We start from the raw sequence: 16,444 nt of genomic DNA, 5'->3' as shown, positions 1-16,444 counted from the left end.
GTATATGTACAATATTTTCTTCATCTATTTGTCTGTTGATGTGTACCTAGGCACATTCCGTAAGTTGGCTGTTGTAAATTGTGCTGCTGTGAACATTGGTATACATACATCACTATTGTATGCTGGTTTTAATTCTTTTGGATAAATACCAAGGAGTGGGATGGCTGGTTCTATTCCCAGTCTTTTGAGTAATCTCCATACTGCTTTCCAGAGTGGTTGTACTAATTTGCAGTCCAATAAGCAATGTCCTTGAGTGTATATCCCCACCCCATCCTTGCCAGCTAAGTATATTTTAATACAATAGTACTTTATTTCTAGTTATAGAGTACAACAGGCTTTTAAAAGTACTTAATAGCCTTCATCATCATCAACAGTTACTTGAATTCATTTTCATATGATACTGTGTAACTGATAAAATTAGGAGTGTTTTAAAATAAGTCACTAAGTGAGTACTAGATTTGTAGTACTAGATTTGTATGTCTGTTGAGGGAAAAATTATTATGTTTCAAATAAGGCATTGAACTATGGATACCATCACTGTTATTAATTGTAGTAATAACTAGTAACATGTGTGGTGCACTTTTTACATGTCAGGCTCTTGCCTAAGAGCTTTGGGTTTGCATGAATTAATGCATTTAATCCTCACAACAGCTTTATGAGGTAGGTACAGTTACTCTCCACTTTTTACAGATAAGGAAGGACTACAAGGGTCATGTCTCCTATTTATTATTTTGTCTTAATAAACTTTATTTTTTAAAATAGCTTTAAGTTCACAGCAAAATTGAACAGTGGGTACAGAGATTTCCCATGTTCTTTTACCCACCTTCCCAAGCATAGGCCCCACTGTGAGTAGATGCACGCACCCATCAACACTTCATAACACCATGAGTCATGACTTACATGAAGGTTCACTCTTGGTGTGGCACATTCTTTGGATTTGGATGACTGTATAATGACTGTATCCACCAGATAGATACCTACCGAAGGACATCTTCTTGGTTGCTTCCAAGTTTGGGCATTATGGATAAACCTCCTATTTCATTTTTAGGAAGATAGAATGCCCCTTCAGTTTTGTTTATTTCCACATTAGAAAAAGGATGCTAGTTTTTTTTTTTTTTGGAGGGGGGGTACTATTAAACACAAATTATTCTCCCAAGAAAAGGCTGAATTTATATAAATATTAGAAAAATTATTACTGATCATGCTTGTTTTTTCCCCCACTTTTTTTGTGGGTGCATTATAGTTGTACTCTACTTGTTTTTAACTATAGAAATACTTTTGATTATATATTTTCACTTAGTTTAGAAATGTGATCTGTATTTACGCCCAGATTGTGTAGAGTTTAAAATGGAGGAATACAAAACATTATTATTTAGAGATGCACATATAAATGGCAAACGTAAAAAGAGCAGGGAAATGACCATCTCAAAGACCAGAATAGTATTTGTTGTTCTTGCGGAAAGAGGGACACTGATGGGAAGGGGCACCTGGGGTGGGTCTGGGTGCTGGTGATATCTGCTTCTTGACCTGGTGGGTTTCCTTAGTATTGCTTTAAAATATGCCTTAAATTAGACATGTGTATTATGTACTTTTCTCGATATATTTTACTTCACAGTTTTAATATTACTCAAATAGTAATCCATAATCTATCTTTGTAAGTTACTTAAAGCTCTCAAATATGAATGTCATTAAGGATTATATAGTATAGACACATAAAATTTTGAATCATTAATTCTCTTGAAATTTTCATTATGAATCCTTCTTTGTACAGATTAGGTTGCTTGAACTGGAGTGGATTTTCAAGATCATTTAGATAAATCTCCTAATTTCACAGTTAAGGAAATTGAGGCCCATCAAGGAGGCATTTGAATTGAGTAGAGAAATGCATAAATTAAAATCAGAGTATTTAATTGTGAAGCCCAGGAAAGAGAGAAATAAGGAATGAATAATTTACATAGATTTTAATAAGGCATTTTAATTTTTAATTGTAGAACTTGATTTTTAATAACAAATATAATTTAAAAATTGTTTTTGTAGGATGGCAGGAAATGGAACCATTGCTTTCTCTGCAAAAAGTGTGTAAAGCCTTGTAAGTATTGAGACTGGTGTTTGAGCTCTCTGTAAACATTTTTGAGTTCTTCCTCTAAGTAGTATTTTTATTTCATTGCATTTAAAAAGAAAAAGTAATTAATGTAGAGACCTGATAGAACTTATTTGCTTTTTAATCTTTATAATTACCAACCTGTATGTTTTGTTTTCCATGGGGAGAGATGACTGCTAACCTGTTTCACTGTGGCATTTGGCTTTACTAATTGTTTTATTATTATTATTATTTTGGCTTGACTAATTTAAATAGGGCACTATGCTACTCAGTCAGCTACCACTGTGACTGGCTCTCAGCTCATGACTTTTGAGGAAGGGCTGAATTTGTTGCCTTGTAAATCAGAAGTTACCTGCTTTAAGTGGGATTCTACCCTCTTTGGTTTCTTTAGCCAAATTAAACTAGCTGTGCAAACCAGCCACAACATTTAAAATAAATGCTATTCTTGCATTTATAATTAATAAAATTAAAAGTTATATCGAGTGAACTTCTAAAACTTCAATTTTTATTTTACAGCCTGGATCCACTGTAGCATTTGCAATCACTGTGCTGTTCCAGATCATTCTTGTGAGGGCACGAAAGATGGCTGCTTTATTTGTGGTGAATTAGATCACAAACGCAGTACTTGTCCTAACATTGGCACCTCTAAGAAAGCTAACAAGTTAGTTGAATTTTTTAATTACTAGAAAAAAATTTCTTTGTGTACTTTGTATGGAACAATCTACAAAAGTACAGGGCATCCAGAGGATTCAAAAGTGCCAACTGGTTATTGTTGCCATGACATTGTTCACAGAGATGGGGGAGGGAGAATGAGCTCCCGGCTTTACAGGTAAAACACAGAAATAACCAAACATGAGGTGGAAGGTGATTTCACATCTGTGGTTCATGTAGAATCATAATTTTGAAATGAGAGTTCAGGCATTATGGAAGGACAAGATATTTAGGTCAGGCCTTGAGGCACAGATCAGATACAGATATACAACAACGGTGGAAAGGCTAGAGAAGGCATTTCAAGAGGCATTTCATTTGATTCCACGCAGTGGGAAATGAAGTTATTTCTTTAAATTACATCCAGTTTCATCGAAAATATTGAGACATGTTTAATACTTAAATATTTAAATTTCTATTATTATTTTTTCCTGTGATTATTTTCACTATTCCCACCATTATTTCTTTCTGATTGTAACTCAGAGCAAAAGTTATACCAGTGACAATACCATACTTAGAAAAACTACTGTTATTGCAATGGGGTGAATTTGAATGATTATACTTAAAAAAAAAAAAAACTAAAAGAGGTTCTAGGGATTAAGTTGTCTGTTTTATTGATTTTTTTTTAAAGCAAAAACAACAAAAACTATTTAATATCACTGTTATTAGTTGCAGGTTACCAGATAGCCAGATTTAACATTTATGTCAAAATCAAAATTAGGATAAAAATATGGAACTGTATCATATGATTTGTGATGAAAATCCATTAGATTAGTATTACAAATATCTGATGCTTTTACGATTATTTTCTACTTATTTATTTATTTATTTTCTCCCCCCAGTAGAAATTAGTATTTTTTGTGGTACTGAGGATGAAATCCACAGGCTCTCTACCACTGAGCTATATCCCCGTTTCTTAGGTTTTTTTTTTTTTTTTTTTGTATTGTACCTTATTTTATTTATTTATTTTCATGTGGTGCTGAGGACAGGTGGGCCTCACACGTGCGAGGCTCATGCTCTACCACTGAGCCACAATCCCAGCCCCTCCTTTGTTTGTTTGTTTGTTTATTTATTTATTTATTTATTTTAATGAAACTAAGTTTCTGAGGCTGAGTTTGAACTTGCAGTCCTCTTAATTCACCTTCCCTAGTATCTGGGATTACCAGTGTATGCCACCTCACCAGACTGGAAATTTTTTTCCATTAAAGTCCAGCCACTTGAATTCTGCCTGCTATTTAAACTGCCTCTTTTCAAATTTAATTATTTTCACTAGGTAGACCAAGGTAGAGTAGAATCTAAAAAACAATAATTAAATGAATCTTTTGTTTTTCCCTAGAAACCTCTGACTTTTAGTCTGGAATTATTGCATAATTTATGGTGTAATTTTGGGTGGAAACAGAAGTGACAGGTTCAGCCTTCAATTCTGTGAACTTAGTATACATAGAAACTGAGTTGGCATTTTGGTAATTGTAGGCTCTTTGTTGCTTCTTAAATGACTAGTGTATTTGATACTAATGTTGTTTTCGTTGGGGGAAATCATCTAGTATATTTCAATGTTAGATTATAACAATTTTAATTCTAAGAGCAAATCCCTTGAAATGTGGTTTTCCTGATAATTCTTAAATAGTATTATTACTTTCTTCTGTAAGAAGACTCCTAAACTTGTTATTTCTTTCAAAAAATGTTCATAATGAAATTGGCAAGGCAAAATTATTTTTTCATCATAATAGTATTTTATTTATTATTTCATCAAAATAGTTTTAATAGCCTTTTATCGCACGTGTTGTAAAAGGTCTCCCAAACTTATGCTCTTTACAACTGTCTCATTTTTTGTTTTTTCTAAGTGGTAATTTTCCTTTAGGTGTGAACTGGAATGGTGCTGGCTCCCTCTTGTGGTTAAGACTCGTTTTATCAGTTACATAAATCCTAGCATTTAGAAGACAGATACTAGGTCAATTTAATTTTAAAGTAGAATAAAACAGTTAAGTTATTATACTCAATAAGTTCATCACAGTTAAAAGACTTTATCTCTGGAAGGTTTATTTATTTACATTACAAATGAATATTTGCAAATATTTTCCCTCTGGTTTTGTTTACTATATTCCCAAGTGAGATCTGGTTCATTTTTAGTCTTACTTATGGGTAGATGAACTGAAGAGAAATTTAAATTTTGTATATAGAAACACATGGTTCATTGACTTTGCTATTAGTGAAAATACTTTACTTCATTAAATTTGCTAAATCATTACTTATCTGGAAATTATCCTCTTTAAAAAAGAAGGATGGGGGAGAGAAGAGATTTATAAGGATTTTTTTGTTATGAACTGATGAGATATCCGAGTCTATAGTGCAGAATCTAAATGTGGAAAAAAGTAATGTTGTCAAGCAAACTTCCACATAATGATCATGTGAAACTACTAATAATAGACAATGTTTATATATGTTTCTATTTTTTTTTAAAGAGAGAGTGAGAGAGGAGAGAGAGAGAGAGAGAGAGAATTTTTAATATTTATGTTTTAGTTCTCGGCGGACACAACATCTTTGTTGGTATGTGGTGCTGAGGATCGAACCCGGGCCGCACGCATGCCAGACGAGCGCACTACCGCCTGAGCCACATTCCCAGCCCCTATATATGTTTCTATATGGTTAGCATTTTACTTCAGTAACTTAGAGTATATGTATCAAGGTGATTAAAAGCACAGGGTCTAAATCAGCTGGTCCTATTGTTTCCTGTTTGGATGATATAGGACTTCAAAGCCTCAATTTCTTTTTCTTTTTTTTTTTTTTTTTTTGGTTTCTTTTTTTTTTATTGGTTGTTCAAAACATTACAAAGCTCTTGACATATCATATTTCATACATTAGATTCAAGTGAGTTATGAACTCCCATTTTTACCCCGTATACAGATTGCAGGATCACATCGGTTACACATCCACATTTTTACATAATGCCATATTAGTAACTGTTGTATTCTGCTACCTTTCCTATCCTCTACTATCCCCCCTCCCCTCCCCTCCCATCTTCTCTCTCTACCCCATCTACTGTAATTCATTTCTCTCCTTGTTTTTTTTTTTTTCCCATTCCCCTCATAACATCTTATATGTAATTTTGTATAACAATGAGGGTCTCCTTCCATTTCCATGCAATTTCCCTTTTCTCTCCCTTTCCCTCCCACCTCATGTCTCTGTTTAATGTTAATCTTTTCCTCCTGCTCTTCCTCCCTGCTCTGTTCTTAGTTGCTCTCATTATATCGAAGAAGACATTTGGCATTTGTTTTTTAGGGATTGGCTAGCTTCACTTAGCATAATCTGCTCTAATGCCATCAATTTCCATGCAAATTCCATGATTTTGTCATTTTTTAGTGCTGAGTAATACTCCATGGTGTATAAATGCCACATTTTTTTTTATCCATTCATCTATTGAAGGGCATCTGGGTTGGTTCCACAGTCTAGTTATTGTGAATTGTGCTGCTATGAACATCGATGTGGCAGTATCCCTGTAGTACGCTCTTTTAAGGTCTTCAGGGAATAGTCCGAGAAGGGCAATAGCTGGGTCAAATGATGGTTCCATTCCCAGCTTTCCCAGGAATCTCCATACTGCTTTCCAAATTGGCCGCACCAATTTGCAGTCCCACCAGCAATGTACAAGAGTACCCTTTTCCCCACATCCTCGCCAGCACTTATTGTTGTTTGACTTCATAATGGCTGCCAATCTTACTGGAGTGAGATGGTATCTTAGGGTGGTTTTGATTTGCATTTCTCTGACTGCTAGAGAGGGTGAGCATTTTTTCATGTACTTGTTGATTGATTGTATGTCCTCCTCTGACAAGTGTCTGTTCAGGTCCTTGGCCCATTTGTTGATTAGGTTGTTATCTTATTGTTTAATTTTTTTAGTTCTTTGTATACTCTGGATATTAGGGCTCTATCTGAAGTGTGAGGAGTAAAAATTTGTTCCCAGGATGTAGGCTCCCTATTTACCTCTCTTATTGTTTCTCTTGCTGAGAAAAAAACTTTTTAGTTTAAGTAAGTCCCATTTGTTGATTCTTGTTATTAACTCTTGTGCTATGGGTGTCCTATTAAGGAATTTGGAGCCCGACCCCACAATATGTAGATTGGAGCCAACTTTTTCTTCTATCATACGCAGAGTCTCTGATTTGATATCAAGCTCCTTGATCCATTCTGAGTTAACTTTTGTGCATTGCGAGAGAAGGGGATTCAGTTTCATTTTGTTGCATATGGATTTCCAGTTTTCCCAGCACCATTTGTTGAAGATGCTATCCTTCCTCCATTGCATGCTTTTAGCCCCTTTATCAAATATAAGATTGTTGTAACTTTGTGGATTAGTGTCTGTGTCCTCTATTCTGTACCATTGGTCCACCCGCCTGTTTTGGTACCAGTACCATGCTGTTTTTGTTACTATTGCTCTGTACAAAGCCTCAATTTCTTCACCTAAAAGTAATTGGGGGAAGGGTGACATCTGCCTTGCTTAGTTTCCTTCCTAGCTCCTTAAAGATGATGTCCATTCAATTTTGTGTTCCCCACACCTAACAAACACCATGCTGATTGAACAAAAAGTGAGGCTTAAGTTTGATTCATTAAGGATTATGTGCTATTAATGAAGTTCTCCCAGGTTTTGTCCTGGGAAGACCAAAAAGGGTAGAGTTTGCTGTGGCTTATGAGAGGTAGACTAATGATTGATATTCCTGGGCAGCCAGGGAAGTTTCCATGTGTGCCAGTGGCTATTAGTGTCAGCCCACTCCTTGGTTCTTGATGTTATAAAGAGCATGATTTTGCTACCCTGGAGATGTTGAATGAATGCACCAGTAATCTTTCCCAGACACAGATTGCATGTAACTTAGTTCAGAGAACACCAGAAACAAAAATATCTGTTTTTTTAAAAATATTTAATCTTAAGTTTTAGGTGGACACAATATCTTTATTTTACATTTATGTGGTGCTGAGGATCGAACCCAGTGCCTCGTGCATGCTAGGCAAGCACTCTACCACTGAGCCACAACCCAAGCCCAAAGATCTGTTTTTTTGTTTTGTTTTGTTTATACCAGACATTGAACGTAGGGGTGCTTAACCATTGAGTCACATCCCCGGCCCTTTTGCCTTTTAAATATTTTCTGTTTAGAAACAGAGTCTAAGTTGCTTAGGCCTCAATAAATTGCTGAGGCTGGCTTTGAACTTGTGATCGTCCTGCCTCAGCCTCCCAATTACGTTAAATGAGATACATGTGCCTGGGAATACAGGCGTGAGCCACTGCACCCTGCAGAAGGGATCTGTTTTGTCTGATGTAGTGTAGTGTTTTGAGAGGGTGAAGTGAGTTCCAGCCTGTTCATTTTGAAACTAGTCTTCAAGAAGATAGGGACCACAAAAGGTGGACCGCCTGTGTGGCACTTGTCAGGATTTCTATACCTGCAGAGGGAAGGAAAATCAGCTGCAGGGTTTATAAAAATAGGCCTTTTCAAGTGTCAGTTTTTCCAATGTGCTCTTTCATTTTCCTACTTGTGCTAATGCCATATGTATTAATCCCTGTCCTAAAAAGTATAATTCAGGCATTTGGAGATGGAAGTGCTGAGTTGAGCAGTGTAGATACACTGAAAAAAAGCAAAAGCCAAAAACGAACTCACTCGTTGGTGTGGTTATTTACCTTCATGGTGTGTTTGTCCCAAATAGCTTGTTCTAAATCTGTAGTAGTCATCTTTTAAAGAAATGTCTTTTCTCGAGCATTTTGCTCCGTCAGGCCTCTGTTTCTTTGTTGTTATGGTTGGGATATTGAGGATTTATGCTTACGATACAGCAAATTCTTTCCCTTCTATTTTCCTATTTGGTTAGCTAGTTAATTAAACTTCACCATAATTACATAATTCACTGTGCTCATTCTATGAAATAATTTAGCACCTTGTTTTTCAGAGCTGTCAGAAAGCAGAAGCAAAGAAAAAGTAATAAGATGAAAATGGAGACCACAGAAGGACGATCCATGAATCACACATCTGTTACAGGGAGAAAGAAGAGGAGGGAGAGAGCCCATCAATATCTTTGCTCTTAAATGTCCAGTGACTTGAGAATAAGAAAGATTTATAGTCCAACCTTTGATGCCATTTTCTGCAAGTGCCACACTGGACTTAAATTTAGTCGCTTTAAACCCATGCACCTTTCTAAGCACAATAACAGGCAGGTGGCATTTGCTGGCTTCTCCTTCCCCTTCTGCCTCTCTGGAGACCTGGGGAGCTGTTCCATCCTGAGCTGGGTTTACTGGTGCACTCTGCATGCCTTTTCTCTTCTAAATCTCTCCCAATCTTATTATTTTAACCTCCTTTGCCTGAAAAGTGGGCATACAGCATTCTTTTGCAGATGATTTCAGAAGAAAGTGAAAGTAAAAAACTGTAAAATTTTGTTTATATTGAACATAAAAGTGTGTTTAGATATGAAAATATTCTGTTAAATAGTAATCAGTGGCTTAACTCCTCTTGCAAAGAAAAGTACAATTTACAGTTATTTTTCAGTTGAATCTGATGATGGAAAGAATTTTTTGGAAAGGCACTCTACATATATAAAGGTCACAATGATATTATTATTAAATGTTGATTTTTCCAGTACTTCTCGTAGTTGTCCTTGATGGTATAGACTCACTTAAATATTGGATGAATGAGATGTTTAGAACCATGACTTGCTGTCACTTCAGTGTCTTTTAACCAATGCTGTAAGTTTATCTCTTTGGAATAGCGGTTGGTAGCAGAAGGGAGCATTGTAATTAAAATCCTCACTCTTGTCTTGATGAACACTTCCCGGCTGCATGGCCGTGGCCAAATTACTCACTCTCTAAAAACTCCAGTTTCTTCATTCTTCTAGTGTGGAGCATAATAGCTATAACTCAGTATATATTAACTCAGGTTCGCTCCCCCAGTCACCACCGTCACCATACTGAAGATTGAACCCAGGGCACTCCACCACTGAGCTACATCCCCAGCCCTTTTTATTTTTTATTTTGAGACATGCCAAGGTTGGCCTTGAACTTGCGATCTTCCTGCCTCATCCTTCTAAAGTCGCTGGGATTACAGGTGTGTGTTACTGCACCTGATTCATGTTTTTTTGTGATTACGTTAAATGAGATACATGTGCCTGGCTCTCAGTTTTCCTGTCATTGACAAGTTCTGTCAACAGATGAAGGTTGCTCCTAGGACTTAATGGCATCTACTGGTCCAATAGTCTAGCTCTGAAGGGAGTCATTTGAACTCCCAGAATAAACATTATCTGATATTATCTCCTTAAGACTGAATAGTTTTGAATGACTTATATTTGCTTAGTGACTTATTCCCAAACAACTGCTTTAAATTTGATTTGAAGGCATCTTTACTTTCGGTTATCTCAAGCCCTGTGAGTACTGCACCTCATCTGGTGTTATAATTTTAGGTAAGAAGATTGTTTAATGCATGATGTGAAATACTCAAGCATGGCCCAGAGCAATAGGGTAGTGGTGTACATCAGGCAACCTCAAAATAGGAGTTAAAACTCTGGGACTTCATAAGCATCAGAGAATTCTTCTTTGCACTCTCACCCTTGGCAGTGCTGGGGATGAGCCCAGGACTCTATGCATGCTTGATAAACATTCTACCACTGAGCTATACCGATAGCCCTGTCTTGTTCCCTTTGGTATGTGATTGCTGTGATGACAGGAAAGGCAGGGCTGGAGACGATTAGATGAGACATAAACTCTGTAAAATCATTGTGAGTTCCCCTCTCTGAATCAAGCCTGGATAGGGATATTGCCTGACTTTTATGGTGTTCACTGTATATTGGTAAAATACTTTGAATTCTCCTCTGAAAATCTCAGACATACCTGAGTGACTCTGACCACTAAACAATTGGGTCCCTATGGTCAATGGTTATTTTCATCTACATGTTCCTTAATTTTAAGATAACATCAATGGTAAAGTCACCACTGAAGCCTGGTATGTGTGGTTCTATCTAGTTATGTGGGAGACTGAGAAGGAGGACTGCTTGAGCCCAGGAGTTGGAGGCTAGTCTCCAACATAGCAAGACCCCTATCTCCAAAATTTAAAAAAAAAAAAATTATCATAGCTTTCCTGGGGAGAAAAAAAGAAACATTATTCTATTAATTATACATATTAATTTTTTAGATTTTTCTGATTTTAGAAATATTGAGACGCAGAAAGAGTACAACTTTAGAATTGAGGAAATAGAGTATTAGTTCTAATGAGGAGTAATTTTTCTTAAAACTTTGTTATCTTAGAAAATTAGAATTAAGGAATTAGGTGATTCTGTTCTTATACTCAATACCATTTTTTTTTTAGTTGTTGATAGACTTTTATTGTATTTATTTATGTGCGGTGCTGAGAATTGAGTCCATCGTCTTACACATGCCTCACACACGCTATTGCTGAGCCCCAGGCCCACTCAATACCAATTTTTAGGACTTAATCTCTGAACATTAAGATACCTACTAAAACAGCAATGGGAAAAAAATGTCTGAAATTTGACAGATAAAAATTTGTAAGCTTTTTAAAAGTTGACATTTTAAATAAATAATTACAGGTAAATTTCATCTGCTTCTTACATTACCAAATTTAATGAATTACCACATCATATTTTTAGGCTCTCCATGAGACTTTGCAGTTTTTTCTTCATCAGTCTGATCCTTAGTCTGTAATATGCTGCCTTCTTTTCATACTATACTGCTCTTCCTGCTTGGAATGCGGGCATCTGTTGAAATCTTATGGAGTCTTCAGGTCCTGGCTTCTGAATCCACGAGTCTACATACTATCCAATATCTTCTTCTCAGAACCCCTCAGTGTTCTGTACCATTTATTCTATTTTCCCCAAAGAGTTGAGCTTTCAACGCTAGTACACATTTTATCTATGCTTATTTTTTAAAATATTTTTTTTTTAGGTGTAGATGGACACAGTACAATGCCTTTATTTTTATGTGGTGCTGAGGATCGAACCTGGGTCCCCCCTGTGCTAGGCGAGCACTCTACTGCTGAGCCACAATCCCAGCCCTTATCTGTGCCTATTAAATGCCTAGTAGGTACTCAATAAAAATCTGAGGAAAGAATAGAATTGTCCAGAGGCTTTGAGATGGTAGGCATGCCTAAGATGTGGAAAGGACTTGCTCCTGTCTGTTTATTCTAAAGACTGAAAAAAGGAAAACAGACCTAAATAATATTGGATGGGATTAGGAGTTGATACGTGGCCCATCTTAACATGAGGTTCTAAATGTGGGCATGTGCAGGAAGGAAGATTGGTAGCCTCATCTGGAAGCCTTTGAACTTAGACAATAATTCAGTTTTGGGAGTAACTTGAAGAAAAACCCTTGAGTTGATATCTGGCCCCTTCAAAGCAATCTATAAAATACTCAGCATCTGAGAGAGATTTGCCTAATTCTGAAAATAAAACCACAGCTTAAAAAGAGTCCAATGTGCTGCCACCTCTTTTGCAACGTCCTTATTGGTCTCTTCAGGGGAGCAGTACATCTCTGTCCAGTGTGTTAAAGTGTATGTTAGTGGGTTTTCATTTTATATTTCTTTTTAGGTCCTTAAATCCTGCCCTATAGTAGAACGACTTTATGAACTTGTTTACCCTATAGGTATTAGAAACTTGTTGATGGCAGGGACCTGTGGGTGTCATTGGGCCATTGGGCTTGTTCACTAGAGCTCCTAGAACTGTGCCTTGCACAAGGTGATACCAGAGATCTTCAACTGCATTGTATGTGATATCAGTTAGTGGGAAACAGTCAGCCAGATTAACATGTTTTCCTGGAATTAGTAGGTGTTCACAAATACCAACTCACTAAGTGGAAATGCCATTATAGACTACTTCATGCCTCAGCACCCCAGCTGTGCTACTTCAGAAGCTAGTACACTTAGAGTGCCTAGGTAAGGAAAGCTTCCACAAATGCAAAGGACAATCTGATTTTACTTATTCAATGTGATTTTAGTTGGAACATTAAGACATGGGTTTAATTACTTGAGGGTCAGCTTAGAAGGTCATTGCAATAAAGTGAAGGTAAAATCTCTACTGTTTGATTTCAGTCATTGTAGTATAAATGTTAACTCAGCAAGATTGAGGAATATAGCACCAAAAGTGAGCAAGAAGATCTCAGAGCTCAGAGAGGTGAGTTTAGCCCATTAGCCAGATGGTCCCAAGAGTCTCACTGTTGAGTTGCCTGGTACATTGCAGACTAGCAGAGGGATAACAGCAGGTGAGCTCTAAGAAACCAAGCCTGAATAGACTGGCCAGTGTCTTTATCAGCAGATGGGGAGGCCAGGAATGGGAGAGAATGAGAGGAACTCTGCCTATTCATTCTGTATGCTTTAATGAGGATTAATTTTTAAAATTAATTTAAATTAATTTTTTATTTTCCAGTTAATATATGAGCCATGAAACCAGAGGAAATTGAAAGCTCTGTACTCCTACAACCAGGGATAACCATCATTAGAATTTCCCTCTTCTTCCGAATATAGTTCTTACATGTAGTTATACAGACTCAGCTGAAAGTACCCCCAAAACTCAAATTGGAAATATATACTGTTTGCAACCCAGACTTTTTCACAGACATGTTGCAAATACCAATTTATGTTTATAAAGATAGTATTATTCTTCAGGGTAGTTAGTTCCACCAGTAGTTAGTTCTGGCTAGGCTTGTGATAGGGGTGAGTTCAAGGTCACAATGAAGCTCAGGACTTTTGTTTCCTGGTTGAGGAAGTGTTCATTCTCTCTCCAGTGGGGAAGCCAGCACGGAGCTTCAGTTGCTGGGGAGCCAGCCTTGGGGTGCTGCTGCTGCTGCTGCTTGCAGCCTGTCTTCAAGTCTTCCCGCTACTGCTGGACTTTTAATTTACACGAGGCAACACATACTACTACTTGTGCCAGGATTTTTTGGGGGGTACTAGAACCCAGGGCTTTGCACACACTAGGCAAGAGATCTATCCCTGAGCTAACACTCCTAGCCCTACTTTTGTCATTTTGAATCAGTTGTCCCCTTACCCATGAATGTAACTATGGTAGAACAGAGAGCTTCCAGCATCAATTTTTACATTTATTTATTTTTCCAGCAAGTTCACAATTTGTTTATTTTGTGTGTTCCACCCATTTCACATACTCCAGCCTGCCTCTCAACTATTCCCTTCCTTTTCATTCCTCCAACCTGATGAATAATCAGTTCTGCTTCAGGAATGTTTTTGGAAGCTGCCTCACCATCCCTTTAACTAGGCTTCCTGTTGTCTTTATACTTCTAGTCCTTTCCATCCTAACTCTCTGCCCTTGTCCTAAGAATTAAGGCTTTAACTAATCAGATTCTGTCACACTCTCCCTTCCCTCCCAATTTCTTTTGCAGCTACCTAGCCCTTCAAAAATCCATTTCTGTACTATCATGGTATGAAAATATGCCACTAGCATGAGCTAGCCCAAGAAAAATAATTATTTCTAGAAAGTTAGTTCTTGCACCCCCTCCTAACACTAGAGGAGAATATAAAGAGTATGGAATTACAGAGTCCACTTTTCCTTCCATTCTCCTCCCTCGCCGGCAGATATTTCTACTCTCCTGCCCTGGTTTCCTTAAAAAGCACCACCTGAGTCTTGGGCTTCCTTTCTTCTTGATTCTGTGCCACAAAGGTGCAAATGAGCAAGTTTGACAAAGCACTCTTTCCTCCTGATGGGAAAGACAAATTAAACAGAGTAAAACCAAAATCAATCTTTTTTTTTTTTTTTTTTTTGGAACCAGGGATTGAACACAGGGGCCCTTAACCACTGAGCCCACATCCCCAGCCCTTTTTTGTATTTTATTAGAGATAGGGTCTCTCACTGAGTTGTTCAGGGCCCCACTAAGTTGCTGAGGCTGGGTTTGAAATCTTGATCCTCCTGCCTCAGCCTCCCGAGTTGCTGGGATTACAGGCATGTGCTACTGTGCCCAGGAAACCGAAATCTCTTTTTTGGGGTCAGAGGAAAAAGAAAAGGCTGGAAAACACTGTATTAACAGTTCTTGTCCTACTGGGAGCATTTCCAGTAACCATTACATGGGTGATTCTCCTAAAGGCTATTCACTGTTTCCTGTGTTGAGAGGCCGCCTTGGAAATTCATACTCTTCCTTGAAGGTTGGTATGCAGGTAATTATATTCTCTTCTGTCCTTTGATACCTCTTGGAACAGTCACTTTTATGTGTTGTATGGGGGTTCATGTTGAGGTTAAATTCCAGAAAAATGGCCATTCAGTTTCCATAAGAACATTAAGTGGAGTATATTGGACCCCCACTGTACTGGTAATATTTGTACAAATAATATAATTATCCATTATTGCTGCTCCAAATAATTAATGAAAACACATGAAAATGCATTTCATGAATAACAAAGGCAAGTCCATTTTCACCTTGGATAGGTTGAATCCGGGAAAATTGGGGAGACATGTTAAGGTATTTGCAGCAAAGGCAAGAGTAGGAAAGCCTATGTCTGAAAGGGAGCAGGGAAGGCATTTAGTCAGAGATAAGAACAGTGCCTGGCACTGGCATATGTAACAGCTACTTGCATATTTGTTGCTAGAAGAATCTAATGCCTGCTCCTCAAGGGCCAGATTCAGAAAAGGGCAGGAATAGTGGACTTACTGAAAGATGGCTGGCTTTCTCCCATAGATGTCAATTCAGGAGTCCCAGTGGTGTTCTCTTAGGTGGGAACTGTTGAACATGTTGAATATATATATATATATATATATAAAGGAGCACCTGCCAGGCTAGGAGCCTTCTGGGTTGAGTCCATGTATCCATGTATTTTTACATAATAAAACCTTAGCTGGAGGATCAACCTGTGAGAGCCCATAGCCCTCATTTATTATAGTGGGCTGCTACCACCAATAATTTGTGAGGTGCATATTTAAAGAGGACGAAGAATCAAAGTATTATTTGCACATGTGAAGGAGTTTAAGCAGGCTCTCCCCGAACCTTAACTGCAAACTGGAGTCATTTAAAGGGTTTTAATAAACATTGGTTCCCCGGGTTGGGACTGTGGCTCAGCGGTAGAGCGCTCCCCTGGCATATGCGAGAGCCTGGGTTCGATCCTCAGCACCACATTAAAAAAAAAAAAGTGAGGTAAAGGTATTGTATCCAACTACAACTAAACAGTAAATATTTTTTAAAAAAATAAATACTGGGTCCCATTCGGTATTAATCCCTTTAATTGATCTGAGAGGGGGGAGGCGAGCTTTTTAAAATTCTGCTGAGCAACCAGGACTGAGAACTAAGACCTGTTAAAGGACCCCTGGCTGATAAGGACCTAAAGTTTACAGCGTCTCTAAGGCCTTGCCCCCAAATCCTGGACGATCTTTTTCCCTACAGCAGTGAATTACTCTGAAGACTGCGAAGACCTGAAAGCACACCCACACACGACTGGCGGGTGGCCGGAGAGACTCGTCCCTATCAGGCCCCGGGCCAGCCCCCGAGCTAGCTCCGCCCCGAGCCCGCCCTCGCCACGCCCCCGCCCTTGCCAGGCCCCGCCCAGCTCCTCCCCCGGGCACGCCCGTCAACACGCCGACCGCCTCAAGCCCTCCCGCCTGCTCGCCACCTCTTTCCTCTCGCGAGGACTCCCTGGCGCCGGAAGTTCCCGGAGCGAGCTGCGGGGCGGGGTGGAG

General features: G+C 38.2%; 1 protein-coding gene across 2 annotated transcripts in view; it reads left to right on the top strand.

Moving 5' to 3' along the window:
- Zcchc4 (zinc finger CCHC-type containing 4) overlaps nucleotides 1–10,065 on the top strand; it is a 52,064-nt gene extending 41,999 nt beyond the window's left edge. For both annotated transcript variants that reach the window (XM_026403181.2, XM_026403171.2), the window contains 3 exons: nucleotides 2,038–2,089; nucleotides 2,618–2,762; nucleotides 8,726–10,065. In XM_026403181.2, coding sequence (XP_026258966.2) covers nucleotides 2,038–2,089; nucleotides 2,618–2,762; nucleotides 8,726–8,861 — 333 coding nt within the window. In that variant the 3' untranslated portion in view covers nucleotides 8,862–10,065. The remainder of the gene's footprint in view (nucleotides 1–2,037; nucleotides 2,090–2,617; nucleotides 2,763–8,725) is intronic.
- The last annotated feature ends 6,379 nt before the right edge of the window (nucleotides 10,066–16,444 follow it).

The sequence above is a fragment of the Urocitellus parryii genome, chromosome 10 (genome assembly GCF_045843805.1).
Source record: "Urocitellus parryii isolate mUroPar1 chromosome 10, mUroPar1.hap1, whole genome shotgun sequence".
NCBI lineage: Eukaryota > Metazoa > Chordata > Mammalia > Rodentia > Sciuridae > Urocitellus > Urocitellus parryii.
This window is presented reverse-complemented; position numbering and strand designations above follow the sequence as displayed.